This window comes from Carlito syrichta, unplaced genomic scaffold (assembly GCF_000164805.1).
Source record: "Carlito syrichta isolate Samal-C Ts95f unplaced genomic scaffold, Tarsius_syrichta-2.0.1 Scaffold70301, whole genome shotgun sequence".
Lineage (NCBI taxonomy): Eukaryota > Metazoa > Chordata > Mammalia > Primates > Tarsiidae > Carlito > Carlito syrichta.
In genome coordinates, this window is record NW_007014397.1 from 67,429 (window position 1) to 88,815 (window position 21,387).

At 51.0% G+C, this 21,387-nt stretch overlaps 1 protein-coding gene across 1 annotated transcript; it reads left to right on the plus strand.

The window, feature by feature from the left end:
• The first annotated feature begins 5,635 nt into the window (after positions 1-5,635).
• On the plus strand, positions 5,636-20,862 carry SLC10A1 (solute carrier family 10 member 1). The gene is given in 5 exon segments (XM_008052390.1): positions 5,636-5,991; positions 11,272-11,482; positions 17,228-17,403; positions 18,706-18,902; positions 20,762-20,862. Coding segments are annotated over 5 exon segments (1,041 nt in total).
• Positions 20,863-21,387: the final 525 nt, after the last annotated feature.

The window sequence follows — 21,387 nt, forward strand, 5'->3', positions numbered from 1 at the left end:
GGGAGGGTAATGGTAACATCCTGGCATCCTCTCATCTCCCAGGAGAGAGTCATGCATGCATCCCAGCATTCTCCCATTGCTCAGGAGAGAATCATGGATGCATCCTCCCATCTCCCAGGAGAGAGTCATGGGCTCATCACAGCATCCTCCCTTCTCCAAGGAGAGGTTCATGGGCACATCCTGGCCTCCACCCATCTCCCAGGAGAGAGTCAAGGGCACATCCTGGCATCCTCCCATCTGACAGGAGAGGGACTTGGGAAAAGCCCGGCATCATCCCATTTCCAAGGAAAATCATGGGCACATTCTGGCACCCTCTCATCTCCCAGGAGAGAGTCTAGGGCACATCGGGCATGCTTCCATTTCCAAGAATGGTCATGGTCGCATTCCGACATCCTCCCATATACCAGGAGGGTGATGGGTCCATCCCAGCACCCTCCCATCTCCCAGAAGGGTCATGGGACAATCCTGGCACCCTCTCATCTCCCAGGATGGTCATGACCCAGTCTAGCATCCTCTCATCTCCCAGAAAAGTCATGGGTGCAACCCAGCATCCTCCCATCTCCTAGGATGGTTGTGGGCTCATCTCAGCAACCTACCATCTTTCAGGAGAAAATCTTGGGCACATCACATCACAGCAGTTTCCCATCTCCCAGGAGAAAGTAACAGCACATCTTGGCATCCTCACATCTCCAAGGATGACCACAGGCGCATCCAGGCACCCTCTCAGCTCCTAGAAGAGAGTCATAGGCACATCCCGGCATCCTCTTATCTCTCAGGAAAGAGTAATGGGTGAATCCCAGCATGCTCCCATCTGCCAGGAGAGTCATGGGCACATCCTGGCATGCTCCCACTTCCAAGGATGGTCATGGGCACATTGTGGCATACTCCCATCTTGCAGGAGGATCATAGGGACATCCTAGAATCAGTCATCTCCCAGGATGATCACTGGGGCCTTCCAGCATCCTCCCATCTGCTAGTGGACCCATGCCAGCACACTCCCATCTCTCAAGAGGGTCATGGAAGCCTCCCAGCATTTTCTCATCTCCCAGGAGAAAGTCTAAGGCACATCCAGCATGCTTCCATCTCCAAGAATGGTCATGGTTGCATCCTGGCATCCTCACATATCCCATGAGGGTCATGGACCCAGCCTAGGACTCTCTCATCTCCCAGGATGGTCATGAGCCCATCCTAGCATTCTCTCATCTTCCAGAAGGGTCATGGGCACCTCCTGGCACCCATCTTCAAGTATGGTCATAGGTGCATCCTGGCACCCTCCAATCTCCCAGGAGAGAGTCATGGCACATCCTGGCATCCTCCTATCTCCCAGGAGACATTCACTGGCACATCCTGGCATCTTCTCATCTCCCAGGAGAGAGTCATTGGTGCATTCTGGCATCTTCCCATCTGCCAGGAGAGGGTCATGCACACATCCCAGCATCCTTCCATTTTCAAGGATAAACAAGGGCATATTCTGGCACCCTCCCATTTCAAAGAAGGGTTATGGAGGCATCCCAACATTCTTGCATCTCCCAGGATGGTCATGGGCCCATCCTGAAACCCTCCCATCTCCCAGGATGTTCATGGGCCTATCCTATCATCCTCTCATCTCCCAGAAGAGTCATGGGACATCCTAGAATCCTCCCATCTCCAAGGATACTCATGGACCCATCCCGGTATCCTCTCATCTCACAGGATAGTCATGGGCACATTCTTTCATTCTCCCATCTCCCAGAAAGATCATGGTCACATTCTAGAATCCTCCCATCTCCCAGAATGGTCATAAGCACATCCTGGCATCCTCCCATCACCTAGGAGGGCCATGAGTGTATCTCAGCAATCTTTCATCATCCAGGAGAGAGTAATGGGCTAATCCCACCATCCTCCCATCTCCCAGAACATAGTTATGGCACATCCTCTCATGTCCCAGGATGGTCATAGGCACATTCTGGCACCTTCCAATCTCACAGGATGGTCTTGGGCACATCCTGGCATCCTCCCATCTCCCAAGAAGGTTTTGAGTGCATCCTGGCACCCTCCATCTTCCAAGATGGTCATGGACACATCCCAGTACCCTCCCATCTTCCAGGAGAGAGTAATGGCACATCCTGGCATCCTTCTGTCACTGAGGATGGTCAAAGGTACATCCAAGCATCTTTCCATCTCCCAGAAAAGAGTCATGGTTACATCCAGGTATCCTCCTATTTCCCAGGATGGTCATGGGCACATCCTGGCACCCTCCCATCACCTAAGATGGTCATGAGCACATCCTGGCATCCTCTTGTCACCGAGGAGAAAATCATAGGCACATCCTGGCATCCTCCCACCTACCACAAATGAGTCATAGGGAAATCTCAGCATCCCACCATCCTCCAATCTCCTAGGATAATCATGGGCCCATCTTGCCATTCTCCTATCTTTCAGAATGGTCATGGGCACTTGCCAGCATCTTCCCATCTCCAAGGATGGTCATGGAAGCATTCCAGCAACCTCTCATCACGGCATCCCAAGGATGCATCATGGCATCCTTCTGTCTTTCATGATAATCATGGGCACATCTCATGACTCCCATCTCCCAGGAGGGTCATGGGTGCATTCCAGCATTTTTCCATCATCCAGGAGAGAATCTAGGGCACATCCCGGCATGCTCCCATCACCAAGAATGATCATGGGCATATCCTGACATCATCCCATCTCCCAGGAGAGCCATGGGTACATTTCAGCACCTTCCTATCACCAGAAGAGGGATATGAGCCCATCCTGGCATCCTCTTATCTCCCAGAATGGCCATGGGCACATTCTAGCATCCTCCCTTTTTTCATGATGGTTATGGGCACATCCCAAGATATTCCCATCTCTCAGGATGTCACAGGCACATCCTGGCATTCCCATGTCCCAAGAAAGAGTTATGGGCCCCTCCCAGCACCCTCCCATCTCCAAAGATGGTCATGAGCACATCCTGGAATCTCCCATCACGCAGGAGGGAGTCATAGGCATATCCTAGCATCTTCCCATCTGCCACAGAAGGATCATTAGCATATCTTCGCATCCTCCCATCTCCTAGGATGGTCATGGGACATCCCAGCATTCATTCATCTCCCAGGATGGTCATGGACCCATCCTGGCACCCTCCCATCTCCCAGGAAGGTCATGGGGTCATCCAGGCACATTCCTATCTCCCAGGATGGTCATCGGCCCATCCTAGCATCCTCTCATTTCCCAGAAGAGTCATGGGTGCCATCTCAGCATCCTCCCATGTCCCAGATTGTCAAGGGTCCATCCCGGCATTCTCCCATCTCCCCGGATGATCATGGGCACATGCTGGCATCCTCCCATCTCCCAGAATGGTTATTATATCATCCTGGCATCCTTCCATCTTACAAGAGAGAGTCATGGTACATCCCGGCATTCTCCTATGTCTCAGGAGAGGGTCACAGGTGCATCCTGGCATCCTCCCATCTTCAAGGAGTCATGGGCACATCTTGGAATTCTCTTGTCTCTCAGGAAGGTCATGGGTGCATCCTGGCATCCTGCCATTTCCCAAGAGGGTCATGGGTGCATCACGGCAACCTTCCATCTAATGGTGTTCATAGGTGAATCCCAGCATCCTCTCATCTCTAAGGGTGGTCTTGGGCACATCTCTGCCTCTTCCTATCTTCCAGGAGAGTCATGGGTACATCCTGGCATCCTCCCATTTCCAAGGAGGGTCATGGGCACATTCCAGCATCTTTCCATTTTCCAAAATGGTCATGGGTGCATTCCAGCATCCTCCCATCTCCCAGGAGAAAGTCATGGGTACATTCTGGCATCCTCCCATCTCCCCGGATGGTTTGGGGCATATCTGGGCACCCTCCCATCTTCCAGGATGGTCATGGGTACATCATGGCATCCTTCCTTCTTTTATGATAGGCATGGGAACATTGTGGCATCCTCCTATCTCCTACAGTGGTCATGGGTGCATACTGGCATCTTCCCATCTCCCAGGAGGATTATGGGTGCATGCAGGTATTGTCCCTTCTCTCAAGATGGTCATGAGCGGAACCTGACTTGGCAGGGAGGCCAGGCAGATAAAGCTCTGGGCTCTCCCCAACGGAACCACAGCCAGCAGGTTGCATAATCCCTTTATTTGCCAGAGGTACATTCTGTCCAGAAATCCGTCTCCCAGGAGAGTGTCATGGGTGCATCCTGTCATCCTCCCATCTTCCAGGAGACAGTGGTACATCCTGGCTTTCTCCCATCTTTGAGGATGGTCATAGGCACATCTGCCACCCTCCAATCTTCCAGGATGGTCATGGGCACATTTTGGCATCTTCCCATCTCCCAGGAGGGTTGTGGGCATGTCTCGGCACTCTCTCATCTTTCAGATGGTCATGGGCGTGTCCTGACATCTTCCCATCTCCCAGGAGAGCATCATGGGTGCATCCTGGCATCCTCTCATCTTCTAGAAGAGGGTCAAGGATGCAATCCAGCATCCTCCCATCTCCCAGGATGGTCATGGGTGCATCCCATCACTCTCATCTCCAAGGATGGTCATGAGCACATCCCATCATCCTCCCATCACCCCAGAGAGAGAGAGTCTAAGGTGCATCTTGGCATTCTCCCATCTTCCAGGATTGTCATGGGCACATCTTGACAATCTCTCATTGCCAAGGAGAAAGTCATGGGTGTATCACAACACTCACCCATCTCCAAGGATGATCATAAGCACATCCTCCCTTCTCCCAGTAGGGTCATGGACATATACCAGAATCCTCCCATCCCAGGATTGTCATGAGTGCATCCTGGCATCCTCCCATCTCTAAGGAGGGTCATGGGCACATCCTGGCATCCTCTTATCTCCCAGGAGAGAGTCATGAGCACATCCTGACATTCTCACATCTCTCAGGATGGTCATAGGTGCATCCTGGCATCCTCACATCTTCGAGGAAAGAGTAATGGTACATCTCAGCATCCTCTCATCTCCCAGGGTCACAGGTGCATCCTAGCCACCACTTACTTCCCAGGAGAGTGGCAAGGACCCATCACAGCATCCTCCCATCTCACAGGAGAAGGTCATAGGTGCATTCCTCCTGGGGAGGAGCAACACCACTGCTCCTACCGCAGCTCATTTCCTCTTGGGTTACACATCTGCATCCGGACACCAAAGGCCACACTTCGCTTCTTGTACTCCCATGGTTTTGGGATGCATGCTGATCCACTGGGCACAGGAAGGGCACCCTCTCCTTACTGGGAAACCAAGGCATCGGGGCTGAGCTAGGAAGGGGACCTGCAGGGAAGGCGAGGGCTGGGTCTGGCTTTGCACAGGCCAGACCGGACCCCAGAAATGGAATGCCTGTGAGGCGGGCTCAGCAGAGGCTGAGGAGAGACTGAGCCCAGAGCCAGCAGAGCGGTGAGGGAGGAGTGCATGGCCCCAGGAAGGTGGAAGAGGTGAGGGAGTGAGCAGAGGCAAGGAGGCCAGGCAGATAAGGCTCTGGGCTCACCCCCGTGGGGCCGTAGCCAGCGGGGTTGTGTAATCCCTTTATTTGCCCAGAGTCGCATTTTGTCCAGAAACTCTCTGTCCTGAGAGGTGACTCAGAGAAGGCACCCAGCAAGGACTGGAGTGAGCCAGAGCCCAAGGTGGTCCGCCGCTGCCCTGAGGATGGCAGTCCTCAACACCACCGTCTCGTTCAACTTCAGCCTGCCACCCAACTATGGCAAGCGGCCAAGTGACTGGGCACTCAAGGCAGTCCTCATCTTTGGGCTGTTCTTCACCATACTCTTGCTGGGCTGCACCATGGAATTCGGCAAGATCAAAGCTCACTTGTGGAAGCCCAAAGGACTGGCCATCGCCCTGGTGGCGTAATACGGCATCATGCCCCTCACAGCCTTTGCGCTGGGCAAGGTTTTCCGGCTGAGCAACATCGAGGCGCTGGCCATTCTGGTGTGCGGCTGCTCCCCGGGGGGCAACCTGTCCAGCATCTTCAGCCTGGCTGTGAAGGGGGACATGAACCTCAGGTAGGCTTGGGCCACAGGGGAGACGTCACTGTTGCAGGGAAGTGCCGGGCGACAGCCGGGAGAGGGAGTGATGGGCATGGGCGGAGGCCAGGGCAAAGGGGCCAAGCTGATCTAAGAGCAACCAGGAGACACCGACTCCCAGACACCTCTCAAGGATCACCTTGGAGGAGCACTGATTTAAGCGCAAGAGCCCCTGGATAACTGTCCCATCGATTGTGGTGGGCGAGTTGCCTGCTTTGAGGCTGGAGAGCAAGGGGGTGCAGTGGCTCCAAACATCGCCAGGGAGAGTGCGGTGACTTGGAACCCAGGCAGGCAAGAACTTCCAGAAGGTCCTCCCAATCATCTGGAAGTTTGGGCTTTCTGCTCTTTAAGGCCTCTCATTCCCTGTCAGCCACAGCAACGCCTCCACGCAAAGGCACAACTAGGGAGTTTGGCCAAGCCTGTGGCGGGGGGTTGGCAGCACCCCCACCCACCCATGCAGAGCATCATTACCCAGGCCCACTCCTGGAGGCCCAGCATGGGGGCTCTGGCCTCGGACCCCTGAAGGAGCCGCGTCAGACCAGCTCCAGTTCCAGCGCTGTGAGGAGGCAAGGGACACACCCCAGCAGAAGCGTGTGCCTTCGGCCTGAGCCTTGGGCTCAAGTCAGAGGCCTGGCTCAGCCCTCGGCAGAGACGCTATTCCACATCAGGGACAGGACAACCTGGGATCCGGAGAGGCCCTGCTGTGCCTGCCACCATGCTGCCCCACCCAACTTCACCAAGTAAACCAACCAAGTCAAGCAGCCAGTCCTAATGACACGGAATGACCCTGGGACAGGTTTTTCAAGGAAACAGGCGAGTGTGAGGGTTGGATTTAGTGGGACCCATCATCCGAGAAGCTCTGGGCTCTGTCCCCTATGAGTCAACCCTTGCTGGCAGGGTCAGTGGGATGCAAGGCACAGAGAGGGGACCAAGCTGGTGGGAATTGCTTTCAATGTTCAACTGCCCCACTGCAAGGAAATTCCTTCCTCTGTCTAATCCACATTCTTCCTGCTGCTAAGCACACCCCCAGTCTTCAATCTGACCTGTGGACGAGGCTCCCAGCAGCCTCTGCGTCCAAAGAAACCCAGACCATGCCTTCATTTGGGTGGAAAGGGATGCAGGAAGTGGAACTGGGCAGGGGAACCCTGAGGGCTTTGTGTATCAGGACAGAAGCAGAGCAGCAGGGGACAGCGCAGAGGACAACTGGAGGTTTTCAAGGGTGAGTGGCCAGACGTCCCAGCTCATGGCCAGCAGATGCCTAGGACGCCTGCTTCTCTGTGGTCCAGGCCTCAGGCAGCCAGATCCCTGGTGACCCAACATGACCCCTTATGCTGTCCTGCTCAGCCTTCTTGTCCTGGTGACTGTCACTTCTGCCTAGACCTCACAAGAGACAACGCTCTGCTGGGACAGCCACTTTCTGCCATAAACAAACCACCCTCCCACACACTGAACCATGCCCAGACCCCACGGTGGAGTGGGAGTCTCACCACCCACCACCAGGTACTGTCAGACCTGACTCCAGCTTGAGTTCATCCGAGATAGCTTGCTCCACATGCTACAACCCTGTGTCCAGGTAAAGCATGTGTGGGTTTCACGCAGCCCCTCCACCCCAGAGCAGGCACCGTCACTAGCCACATCTAGCAACGGGAAGCTGAGTCTCAGAAAGGCCAGTGCACTCACTCTAGGCCTGAAGCCGGAATGTCCATAAACAAACAGAGGCAACGGACTATCTGCCAGCCTCAAAGTCCTAGGCAGGAGTCATGTGACCCAGCAGCAGGTGTCCTGTGGGTGCAGGACCACTGTCGCCATAGCATCCTGCTTTTCCAGAGCGGGCAGAATCTCCGCTTTTATGTGAAGTTGGCAACTCATCCGAATTTTGAGCCAAGATTGTGCAACCCAAACATACACATAGAAGGGGCAGGTGTTGCCCCAGGCCCCAGGGTGGGCCTCTTCAGGCACAACACTCTGCTCTTTCCCACTGGGAGGTGGGGAGTAATTGACAACCTTGACTATGTTTTGCATGTGAGGAGGCCGAAGTCCTGAGACCTGCCAGAGGTTTCCCGAGATTCGTGCGGAGCTCTGTCTAGAGCCAGTCCAGAGCTCTCCCCCTCCGGTTACTCTGCCTCGTAGCTGGGGAGAGGTTGGGGACAGCTGACATCACAGGAGGCAGGGCCACCCAGTGGGTACCTCAATGCAGCCAGGCATGAAGCGCCTTCCTCAAGGACACTGCTAGACTGGCCCCAAAACATGTAGGTGACCAGGGCAAGAGGACATGCCCTCAGAGCTGAAGTGAGCTTGGCTTGTCGGGGACAGAGGAGAGCGTGCCAGGGAAAGGTGGCCTCCCGTGACCACCCCCTACCTCCCTGCTCACAGCAGAGCCCTGAACCAATGGTTGTAGGGACAACAGGCTTGGACACAACCTGAGCACTCCATAGGTATTCTTGCCTTGAGAGAGGAAGCCTAACCAAGGCGAGCTGGAAGCCATCGGTGTTCCCAGAAGTTTCTCATTTCATAGGCACTCTGAAGGGTCCCTCACAGCTCCTTCATGTTCTGCCTCCAATATCTCCACTGACTGGGGGTCAAGACCAGTCCCTAAAACAGGACATACAGATGTCCAAAAGCAGGGTCTGTGCAGTGCTTTCAGAACTTAAGCAGGAAGGAAAAATAAAACACCAAATGGAGCCAGGCACGGTGCTCACCCTTGTAATCCCATCACTTTGCGAGGCTGAGGTGGGAGGATCGCTTGAGCCCAGGAGTTCAAGATCAGCCTGGGAAACATAGTGAGATCTTTAAAAAAAAAAAAACATTTTTTTTTAATCAAAAAATTAGCCAGGCATGTGGCATGCATATAGTCCCAACTATTGGGAGGTTGAGGTGGGTGGATTGCCTGAGCCGAGGAGGTGGAGACTGCAGTAATTGTGATCGTACTGCTGCACTCCAGCCTGGGAGACAGAATGAGACCTCAACTCAAAAAAAAGTGCCCCTTTCCCCAAGAGGTAGCTAGGCCCACGAGGTTATCATGGTTCCAATCTCAGGAGTTGGAGTCTGGAACAGTTACCTTCCATTCCTGTCCCTTGGGGTGAGCTGAGGGTCACAACAGTCACAGATACCAGCAGACTAGGAGACAGATGTTCCTGACCAGTTCCCAGCACCTGTGCTTGGGGAGGAAGCATTCTGGGTTCTGGGATAATCTCACCCGCCTGCATACTCAAACTGACAAGGCACACCAAGTCCAAGGACAAACTCTAAACCTCTGCACACCAAGCCAAAGTAAGCATGACTCATAGCTGGGAGGAGACTGGGGACAACTGACATCACAGGAGGCAGGGCCACCAGGTAGGTCCCTCAGTGTAGCCAGAGCAAACACACAAGTTATGTGTGACTCTTCTTCTGAGATCAACAGCCAGCGCTGACACCCCTGGGCCCCTCCCAGTCTCATTCCCTGCTACTACCCACCAAAGAAGCACTCCACGGGACTTGATGCTGAGCATTCCCATGGACCCAACTGTGACCACAAACATGTCTTCATAAACAAGTTGTGCTGCAGGTTTTTAAATTGTACATGGGCCAGGCTTGGTGGCTCAGCCTGCCATCCCAGCACTTTGGGAGGCCGAGGCGAGTGGACTGTCTGAGCCCAGGGGTTCAAGATCAACCCAGGCAACGTGGCAAGACCTCGTCTCTACAATAAATAAAAAATGAGCTGGGCGTGGCAGCCTGCGCCTGTAGTTCCAGCTACTTGGAAGGCTGAGGCAGAAGGATCACTGGAGCTTGACGCTGGAATGGCCTTGAGGATGCCATAGCACTCCAGTCTGGGCGATAGAGTGAGACTCCAGCTCAAAAAAAAAAAATTTACACAAACAGTATCCTACTGCCTTGTCGCTTGACACCCTACTTTCATGAAGAGACAGTTAAATAGAATAACTCCTTCTGCGTCTGGATGCTTAGTTTGCTTGTACTTGTCCATTATCCTGTGGCCAGGGTCCATGTGGATTTCATGTCTTGCTTCTGTGAAGAGTCTTGTGCATGTGTCCTTGTGCCCACATAGGAGGGAGCATGTAGGTAAGGCAGGACTGCTGGGCCGTGGAGTCATACATCCTAACACGCTCTGAAACCTTGGCTCTAGGCTGCTCTTGATGTTTAACTAAGCCATACTCCACCTCTGTGGAAACAGTGAAGAAGGGCAGATAGAGGGCAGGGGTGGGACACACTTGGTGGGGTTTTCCTGGGGTCTTGCCAACCCCTCCACCTTCCCACTAGAACAGAAGCCAGAGTCATGTATCATTACTGTGAATGCCCACGAACCCAAGAAGATCCCCTACAACTTCCTCCTCAGCTGGCCTTTCTAGAGGGCTTCTCCCTAGACAGGGTCCTGGGACTAACACACACAGAATTCCAAACAGGAAAGGTAACTGGACAAGTAGGATACAAATGATCCGGGCTCACACTCAACTATCTTAAATATATAAGGAGGAACCCAAAAGTAAGGAATATGAGAACGTCCGTGTTGGGGACTAGAATACTATCCAAGACACAAAGTAAGTCTGACCAGGGCATCCTGTCCCTGACTCAACAACAGGAAGGAGTAGCTGCTGCCTCCTCCATGGCTCTGCCCCTGTGGCCCTCCCATTATTCTGTTTCTTCGGCTTTGCTGTTTCTTTTTCCTAGCAGGCTTCTTGGTTGTTGCCTGGCCGTCACTCCCATGCCACCCATCCCCGAGGGCCAAGTGCTCTGCCACTGTGTCTCACAAAGCCCCTGAGAGGTAAAATGTACCTGATGTAGCTAATCCTCCTCATCTCCATCGGACAAAGCTACGACATCAGCCATTCCTAGGCTCTAAACTTAGCGATGGTGGTCAGGTGCTGCTCCATGACCCCACGGGCTACAGTCAGAGTGAGGGCATCACAAAGTTAGCTTCTCCAGAATGGACTTGCATGGGGCAGGGATTCAAAGACAAAAGAGTTCTGTTACAGACGGGGAGATCAGAAAGGCTCCTTCTACAGGGACGCACATAGGAACAGTAGCAGCTCAAGAGGCCTGGGGTTCAAATCCTGTATCAGCCACTAACCACTTTGTGTGACCTGGGCCAAGTCACAGCTCTTCTGGTCCTCAGCTTCCTTCCCAGCGAGAAGACAGTCTGTGCCCTGCCTAGGGACATGGGGAAAGGAAAGGAGCAATGCCCATGAAGCACCCAGCAGCGCTTGGCATATTGCAGCCTCAGCCCAGAGGTGTGCGCTAACAGCTCTCTGTGTCTCCCTCCAGCATTGTGATGACCACCTGCTCTACCTTCTCTGCCCTGGGCATGATGCCACTCCGCCTGTACATCTACTCCAGGGGGATCTACGAGGGGGATCTGAAGGACAAGGTGCCCTATGGAAGCATCATCATATCGCTGGTTCTGGTCCTCAATCCTTGCACTACAGGGATCATCCTCAAATCCAAGTGGCCACACTGCATCTGCAGTGTCATCAAGGTAAGGACCAGCACCATCCACAACGATGAGGTATAATCATCGTGATCAAAATATGAAACTTGCATCATGTTCCTGCTAGATGCTAAGCTCTGTGTTCTGAACTCTGAGGGGTCACTGAACTCTTGAGACCTCAGGTCAGACCTGAGGTCTGACATTTGCAGAAAGAATCATATGAAAGAAACAAGACCCAACACCAAAGCACAAGCAAGTCCTGGCAGAACGCCAGGGGGGAGATTAGTGAGGGCCAAGGGGCTTCTAGAGGGGAGGGGCCTGAAATGGGCCATGAAAAAAGAGTAGGATTTAGGTAACCTCAGGGAGACATGGAATAAGAGTGAGTCCAGGAAGTACCAAGGGCAAACATGGCACACTTAGCAAGAGGCTGGAGGGAGGAGATCCGGGAGGAAGTGTGAGGATCCTAGGGGAGGAGAGGTGGGGACACACCCCAGGTGCTTCAGGAGGGTGGTGGCAGAGTGAAGGGAGTAAGGCCACAATGGGCTTGGAAGAGTCTGCGGTCACGGGCAGGGCACCGTGTCACTGCCTTGCCATGGAAGAATGCCAGACTCCAGGAGTTCTCCAACTTTTTCAAGTTGGAGTTGGGCCACGCCACCCTCTCCTCTAGCACCTGTTCATCCCCCAAGGCCACGGGTTCAACCTGTCTCTCTGTCCCTGGATCAATGCCCCTGGCCTGGGACAAAACGGCTGCACGTCAGGTTTCATAGCCCCGTCGCCCTGAGGGTAGTTTTTGCCCTTGTCCTGTCCGAATGCCATGGCCACAGCCCCTCTTCCCACCTGCTGAGGGACATAGAGAAGTCATTCCTGCTCCTTCCCGTGGCTGTCACCCTGCCCCAGCCCGGGTTTATATCCTCCTCTCCGCCCTGGTTTCTGAGACCTCCTTCCACTGAGCAGCCCCCCCAGCAGCCTTTCCTCACTCTCATTTCTGAACGTCTCTGCCTTGGCTCTTTAGTCAGCTGTGATACGGGTCCACACTTCTCTTGTCTTTACAAAGCAAAATAAACCCTTGCTGGGGTTTTATGCGGAAACCACTTCCCCTTCCAGCTAACACTTATCTTTGCTCCCCTTGTTGGTCAGTCTCAAGGAAACTCCCCCTTGCTCCTCTCTCTTTCCCACCCCTCTAGCTCTCTCCGTGTCTCTCCCTTTCTCTCTCCCCCCCCTTCTCTCTGTGTCTTTCTTTATGTCTGTCTCCCTCCCTGTGTGTGTGCATGTGTTTGTCAATTTGTTTCCTCTCGAACGCCTTCCCTTCCACTGCTCCAGAACTCAACAGTTTGTCTTACTTATCCGAACCCCTCTCGTCTCTCCTCCTCAGTCCCCCCCACTCCGAAACTTGACTACTTGCCCACGTTCTTTGCCAAATCCCATAGCTATTTCTCAGTACTTCCTTAGCCTTCTAGCAGCACGGAGCTGACCCCTGCCTCCAAGGCCTTCTGCCTCTGCTTCAGTGACTGAGCTCTGGCTGCTCCTGTGTGCATTCGTCTGATAGAAGGTCTTTCTCCATATCCAGACCAAGTTTTCTGACTCCCTCGTCAGATTTCCCTTATAGCTCCTCAGCATGGGACTGGTCCACCTCAGGTCTGCATCTGCCACCTGCAGGCTTCCAGGACGGCACCACAGCCCTTAACTCTCTCCTGTCAGAATGCATGTCTTAATGGCTAGACTTTCCTGCTGGAATACACCTCGGGCAGGGAAACCTAGTGTGTCCACAGTCAGAGCCATGCCCTCCGCACCTGCTCCTCCCTTCCTCCCCATGGGATGACCTTGGCGAGGACTCTCTGTGCCCAACAGCCTCAAGCACACCCTGCCGAGTCATTTTCCACATTCCCTGCTGCTTCCCTCTTACCCAGCTGCTCCATGATCGTCCTCCCCATGCGCTGCCCGACTCCATCAGCTCCTCTCTAGCCTGACCTCCTGCCAGACACCTGAGGCCGCTTCCACCCAACTCTCTGCCCATTTTCACCTGTGGGTGGAGACAGGAAGTCCAGACTCTGCCATGTCACCCACTGTTGAACCCCTCTTGCTGGCTCCTCACTCCCTCCAGGAGAAAGTGCACGCCCCTTAACATGGCCCCATGGGCCCATCCTGGCTTGGTCTCAGCCAACCTCACCCGGCTCAGTGCTTTTCTTTTTGCACATGCCCTTCCCTTCCCCGGAAACACTCTTCCTCCCATCCCCCATCCTCTCACCATTGCAAACACAAATAGCACCTCCTCCAAGAAGCCCCCAGGCCTGCGTGGGATGCTCGTCCTATTCATTCCTGTAGTGCCTGACACCTGCCAACCTTGTGGCGGTCACCACACTGTATTAGAAACACTCACCTGTTCCTCAAGAAGCACATCCATGGGCTGTTTTACTTTACACGGAACCCACGCACCTACCACACCACCCCCTCACTCCCCCCACTTCTAGCCACTGCCTGAGAACAAAGGAATGAAGGGCAAGTCCCATCTGCTGCTGCCTATCTCTTCCATGCATCTGCAGGGAAAAGGCCAGAAACATGTTTGTGCCCGTTATCTCTTTTTAAAGACAGTCTGTGGAGTGCACAGTAATTTTTTTAACTCAGAATATAAAAGAGTGCAATGACCCCCCCCCACTACCACTTAATGCAACTCTGCCCTCCCCCATTTTACAGGAAGGAAAACCAGGGAGAATTCCAAGCTCACACTGCTAAGAACAACCGACAGGAAAACATATGCAGAATCCCAAGCTCATGCTAATAACAACTAACAGGAGAATACATTATCTCCTTTTTACCTGAGTCACTTTAAAAGTGTTCTTCCGAGGATGCAGAAAAACCAAATCTCAGTCCTTAAGCTGGAGAGGCCCTCACGATGAAGCCCAACCTCATTCCTATTTTGCAGATAGAACTGAGGTCCAGAAAAGTTACAGGATAATCACTCAGACTACTGCTCCTGTTGTGTTGCACATCCACTACTCGATGCCACAGCATCGAGTAGTCAAAATAGTCAAAATGACCCAGAGAACACTGGGCGGGCTAAGCAACACCCAGGCCAGGAGGGCAGGCACAGCAAGAGTCAGTTGCACTCCGTGGGGGAAGGTCACATTTCGATATACCAAGGTACAATTGCAGTGATGTCCATTTTGAAAGTCAACTCAGGTAACTTTGTAATGTGTCCAGGCAGGGTTTGTTCAAAGGCTTTGTGGTCAGAAGGCTGACGAACCCAGGAGCCACTCTCGCAAGCCACCCACACCTCTAGCCAGGATCCTGCCCTACACTTACTCAGTTGCTCTACTTATACTGTCCCCACACCTGCTGCTACTGACCACAACCCTCCTTGGTCTCAGAGCTTCTGCCAACTTGGATTTCTGTTACTCCTGGGCCTGTGTCTTAACACTTGTCCCCCATAATTGCTTCCCTCTCTGTAACCCTCAAGCTCCCTAAAGGAGAAAAGCTGATTAATTCAACCACTCACCGACCTGTGCAGGCCCCTCTGGGGGCAGCAAGCGCAGATGTATCATCTTATGTGTCACCAGTAAGCTGATGGCCTGGCTGCCCACCAACGGGCACTCCTAGCTATGAGCAAGGCAGTTAAGTTGGATGGTGCAAACATGGGACCACGTGGGACCTGTGGGGAACCAATGACCTAGAGCCATGTGTCTCAGCACAAGTTGTAGGTATGACCGATGTCCACAGGTGGTGGGAGTGAGAGGGACAGGAAGCTCTGGAATGTTCAGTTCCTTTTCTTTTTAAGTAATAATCGGAGCTAGTTTAGTGAGTGGTTCTTCTGTGCAGGGTCTTGTGCTGTCAATCTCACTCAAAGGTTGAGTGACGCACCAGAGTGTATAAACCTAGAGCCTGGCAGAACCGAGGTCTGGACTCATAACGATCACTCTGCAGCCCCAAGAGTGGGGGAACAAGAGGGAGGGAATGAGATTGCACACCCAGGGAACGGAAGAGGGCTTCCGCACTTGGCCCAGCTCCTGTAGCCTGGTATCCCCTACAGTATCCACTGTACTCCTTTTGTTGGGGGTAAAAACTATTTGTCCTTGGGCAGAAGACAAACCCAAAAGACAAAATTCCAAAAGAAGTCAACAGAATATGTAAGGGCAAGCTGAACAGCTCAGTTAGTTAACAGGTCTTCGAATGAAACTTGAAGCCCATGGTTACTGATGAGATGTGTGCTAGCCCTTCCTTCCCTGGGACAGGACCACTAGTTGGAACAGGTGATGTTTTGTATGATCACATCAGCTGTATCATGGGTTGCAGGGTGCTGTGGCTTACACCTATAATCCCAGCACTTTGGGAGGCTGAGGTGAGGATTGCCTGAGCCCAGGTGTCCGAGACCAGCCTGGGAAACTTGGCGAGACCACATGTCTATATTAGCTGGGCATGGTGGCACATGCCTGTAGTTCCAGCTACTTGGAAGGCTGAGGCAGAAGGATCACCTGAGTTTAGCAGGTTGAGGCTGCAGTGATTGTGAGCATGCCACTGCACTCCAGCCTGGGTGACAGAGTGAGACTTCAACTAAAAAAAAAAAAAACCCCAAACAACAAAAAAAATGCAAAGCTGTGTAGCTGAAATTTGAGCAATATACATATCAAAATGTCATTAGGACAACATTGTGAATGTATGTGTCACTGAATTGTAGATTAAAAAATGATTTAAATGGCAAATTTTGCCATATATATTTGATAATTTTCTTAAAATCATCATGAGAAAAATAAAGTGCTACAAATGGGTATGAACTGGAAACTGAACCAACATACATAACCATTTCAAAGTAGCATGGGAAGTTTGAGACAAGTTTGCTATATATTCCTTTCCTGAGAAGACAGAAGAGGCAAGGGAGCCTTAAATTCATGCATCCGTGTTTACCATTTGGAGCAGAAATTCTCTAAAATGCATGGAGGTGCACTCTGAACTCCAGCAACCAATGTTACATGATGAACAAATCTGAGCATTATAATTTCATCATAAACTCACATACTGAAAATGTTACATACTACGTAAGATGTAACTATAAAGTAATGAATAACTTCTAAAACCCATGAAAACACGCAGTCACTCCCAATAAACACGGCTTTCACAGTCCTCCCCTGGGGCAGGGTGGCCCTGCAGAGTTTCCAATTAGGTTATTATCCAAGATGCTTCTGATGCTTCTTTGGGGAACTTCCTTCATAACCAGCTGTCATGTCACTTGAGAAAACAGGCTTGTCCCCTTATGGTTACTCATCATTTCAGGTTTAAACTCTATTACATATGGCTTGATCGTTTACCTTATTCACCAACTTCACTTCAAATGACTCTTAGCAATTTCTAGAAGGCAAATTCATCTTAGGAAGAAATCTCTACCTGGGGTGGAAGTGTTCTAAAGCATGACAAGCTCTAATACATTCCAAAATCTCTGGAACAATGACAATGTTGTAGGTTACATAGGTTTCAAAACTAATGACCTTGAAATTTTTAATGTATAATATGAACCTTGCAGGAGGGTTTGCATGGTCTCTTGGGAGCTAGTCCTTCCCTGAAACCTGCCAACCAAAAGTGCGTCAAAGCAGAAGTGTGCCCGGCTGTTTTCAGTCACAGAAGTGCTTGCTCATCAGCTCTCTGTCCTCCAAGCTTTCAGCGACCAATGAGAAACCTAAAAATGTGGGCAACATGGGTCTCTCATGTTTCTTTCCACTTCCAGCATCTATTGTTTCACCTGTGCCTCCTTACCTGCTCCCTGTCCCCTACCCTTCCAATGACCTTTTCTTTTTGTCTCAACCCTAGGGAGGGTTGGTCATCATTTTGTGTATTGTGGCCTACATAGTCCTGACTGTCATCAATATGGGCAAGAGCATCATGTTTGCCATGACACCACACTTGCTGGTCACCTCCTCCCTGATGCCTTTCATCGGCTTCCTGCTGGGCTATGCTCTCTCTACCCTCTTCTGCCTCGATGCACGGTAGGTGTTTCAGGTCCCACTGTCCCATGGGGTTCACTCCTGTGCTAGTTGCTCAGGAAAAGGAGGAGCTAGGAGTCTGGGATCTGGGCAAGGCATTTTCCCAGCAATACACTCAAATGTCCCAAGTGAACATGGAGCCTTAGACAGTAAGAAATATTCAAGGGAGGGAGGGTATTGAATGGGTTAAAAATAGAAGTTAAATCCAGACACCAAAGGCATCATCCAAGCAACAGCTAACAGCAAAGTAGCCCCCTCCAGAGTCTAGATTTGGTCTCCTGTCCAACTCCTTGGTAGTTGGTAGCTGGGGCAATTTCATGTCATCCTGACAGGTGTTGAGAACATTCCTTTTCCTTTCCCACTTTTCCTCCCTTTCTGCCTAGGCTTCAGTCCCAGGGAAAGACCACCACTGGGTGACAGCTCTGCTAAGCAGTACTCAGAGAAGCACCTGTGGACTTTGGCTGGCGCAACCCACTTCCCTCTAGCGGACGCCCATCTGAGGGAATGGGGCACGAGCCATAGGCACCCTGACTATGGGGCAGTGCAGGGACCTTTTCCTCTTCAGACACAGAAGACAAATGCTCACACAGGAGTCTTACCATCAGCAGCACCCACCAAGCAAAACCACCAGATTTATTTTAAAAATACAATTAAAAAATAATTATCCATTTCTAAATACATGTTAATTTAATAAAGAACAAACTACAGAACGTAACACATGATGATATGGTGGGTCCAAAGGCTGCCAATGACCATTCAGCAATGTCAGTTTTCATCTAAAAGGGCTATAACGAATGGTCACAGAGGCAAGTGCCATCACAGTGAACTCCCTCAGAACTCAGAAATTAACCAATTTAAAATAAAAAAATAAAGATGCCCAAGCCAGAAATTGGAAACAGGACAAGATTTCCAACATTTCAGACAAATCTTCTACTGTATGTTGGAAACATCACTGTCCCATAAACCCAACATAACAAACCAACTAATGTGACACCAGCTCACACCACCACCCTTCACTGGCCAAACATTTCTCACAATTTTAATTCAGCAATCCTACAAAAATAGATGAATCACAAGACTTCCAAGCTACTCACAATCCCCCCAAGCTTCCTGACATAAGCCTCCTGGTCACCATCCCCCCACAGGATGTCAAGTGGGTCTACATTTCTTTGAACCCATGAGCACAACACACTGGACTATTCATGGTTTCCAGAGAATCCAGGAGGGTGGGAGGAAAGGTACAAGCCACCATGCTCCACATTTCCTCCCTGAGTGCTCGTGGACTTGGTTTTCCCACCTACACAGGTGTAGCCGCACTGTCGGCATAGAGATCGGATTCCAAAACGTTCAACTTTGCTTCACCATCCTCAATGTGGCCTTCGCTCCTGAAGTCATTGGGCCACTTTTCTTCTTTCCTCAATTCTACATGATGTTTCAGCTGGGAGAAGGGTTTCTCCTTGTCACCATCTTTTGGTGCTATGAGAAAATCATGGCTTCCCAGGGTGAGTACTCATCCTCCTTCCATATGGGACCTGAGCCTGCCAACAAGGAAGCTTTTAGCAGAGACTTTCTGGATGACGCTTTAGCTCATTTCAAGTCCCTGAGTCTAGGTAGCACCTCCAAGTAGGCAAGACCTTAAAAGGCCAAGACAACTCTGAGACTACACTCCAATTGTCTTCCAGCTAGGGGTCGAACTGTGGCTGCAGGTCCCCTCAGGACTCACACAAGCTGGCTGCTGTGTATGAGTGGGGACACCAAATCCTTAGTGTGAGGGAAATCAAAATGGCTCAACACTAGACAGGCCCAAGATACCCACTGTGTCAAAGCCCTGTACTCGCAAGAATTCAGGGAGACTGTTTTTTAGGACCAGGTTCTCATATCCGACCTGGCTCTGCACCCAGTACCACTGGCACCCCCATGAGGAAAAACACATGAAAGTAATGCAGCCTAACACAACCCCAAATCCAAAACAAAGAATCAACTCTGACTGCACAGTAAGCTTAAGCTTGCTGAACAAAGACTACCACAACAAACTTAATATATGATTTATACCTTAATCTGATTACTACTGAATTAATGCAGCACCTTTTCTCTAAAATGCTGAGCATTACCTTAGAAATATTATCAAAGCTCAAGACCTGAGGCCCTTCCTCAAAGTACACTTTAACACCAAATATCTTTTTTAAACCATGAAATTCAATCCTACTTTGGAACACATTTTATAGCTCTGAATCTGTGTTCTTCCTAACCACTTACCCAAATCCTTCAACTGTCTCTTAATCCCTTTGAATCTGAAGGTGACTTCAAAGTCTTTTCTAGACCCTGGGGATCGTGACTTACACCCGAGGAGAAATAGACACCTTTCCCTGTTAGAAAAGATGAGTGATCTTGGTTATCAGCAGCCAAAAAGAAACCTAAGTGGGCTGGCCTTACTCCAGAACCATTTTATAGGTCTTGGTTCAAAACTACAGTGGGGTTGTTGTAAGGATCTAGTCTGGTGCTTATCTGAGAAATGCTGCCCAATGAGGTTCCCAGTCTCTTACAAAAAGTGCAAAAGGGGTAAGTTTCTAGACCCACCAACAAGGTGCCCAGGCTTGAGGTTTTAGTCCCAGAACAGCCTGGAGTATCCTCAAAATGGAATATTCTATGAATCTTTAGCTCTCAAGACCTACAGAGTGGCAAAACTAAAAGCAACTTCTCTCTTTGGAGCTAAGGGCCCAAAGCAGCTGCTCTCAGAGTGAAGACAGAGTATTATGCTTTTGACCCCTGTACCGTTCTAGATATGGGACAAGAGGGGACTATGGTCTGCACTATCTTCAAAGCTGTTCCCCTGCACATGGGCAGGAAAAATGGCAGACCAGCTGCGGAGAAAAGGGAGGAGCCTGGAACCTCCTGGTTAGACATACTAAAGCTCCTTCCTCACTCCCTGAGTGCAACCTTGCTTGCCGACATAAGCCCACCCCCCTGCTGCTTTACTGTAAGCAAAGTTCCACCAGTGAGGCCCTTTACTACTAGTACTAACCCTGGGGAGGCTGGAGGAAGTCTGAGTGTAAATCATGGGAGACGACTATAGGTAAAAGATACACATATGGCACACCCTAGGATAAGCTGATTTTTTGTTTTTAGTTGGAGTCTGTCACCCAGGAAGGAGTCAGTGGCACACTCATGGCCACCACAGCCTTGACCTTCTGGTCTCAGGCGATCCTTCCTCCTCAGCCTTCCAAGTAGCTCAGGCAGTCCTCTTGCCTCCACCTCCACAGGTGTGAGACACTGCACTCAGCTTAAGCTGCTATCTTGTATTTTCCAGATTGTCAAGCTGTATCATTCACTGCTATACCTACGACCCTTTTTAACTTCACAGATAAAACAAAAATGATCTACACAGCTGCCCTAACTGAAGACACAACTGCAGCAGCCCTGGGCAATCACACACACAAGGAGTGCTCCCCCACCACAGACTAGGCCTACCCAGCAGGCCAGGTTCTGGTCTCAAGGCAATTCAGAGAGCAAACATACCAGTCCTGCCCGAGTCTCTCTCCAGCACTTTCCAGCAAACTCATTCCCATCAAGTTGTGGCTGGGAGGACAGAGGTGTCTGAAGACTCCCACCTAGCCACCAGCTTCGAATTTAGTACTCATTTAAACAATAAAGAGACTTGTTCAATGACTGCAAACTCCATATCCTCTCACCCCTAGGGCTCTAAACTGGAATTAATGAGCACAAAGCCATGCGATTTCTCACCATGGGAACTAATCAACATAACGGTTTTACTCATTATTCAAATACACAAGTCACACTCCAATTTTTGGGTCTTGAAAGGGAAAAATAAATAATCAAGAGTACAGTAGGATTAGATTTCAGGAGTTCCAACCTACAGAATTCAGACACACTTCTTCTGACATCAGATTAAAACTGAAAACAGGCTGTGCAGTGGCTCATGCCTGTAATCCCAGCACTTTGGTAGACCAAGGCAGGACTGCTGGAGTT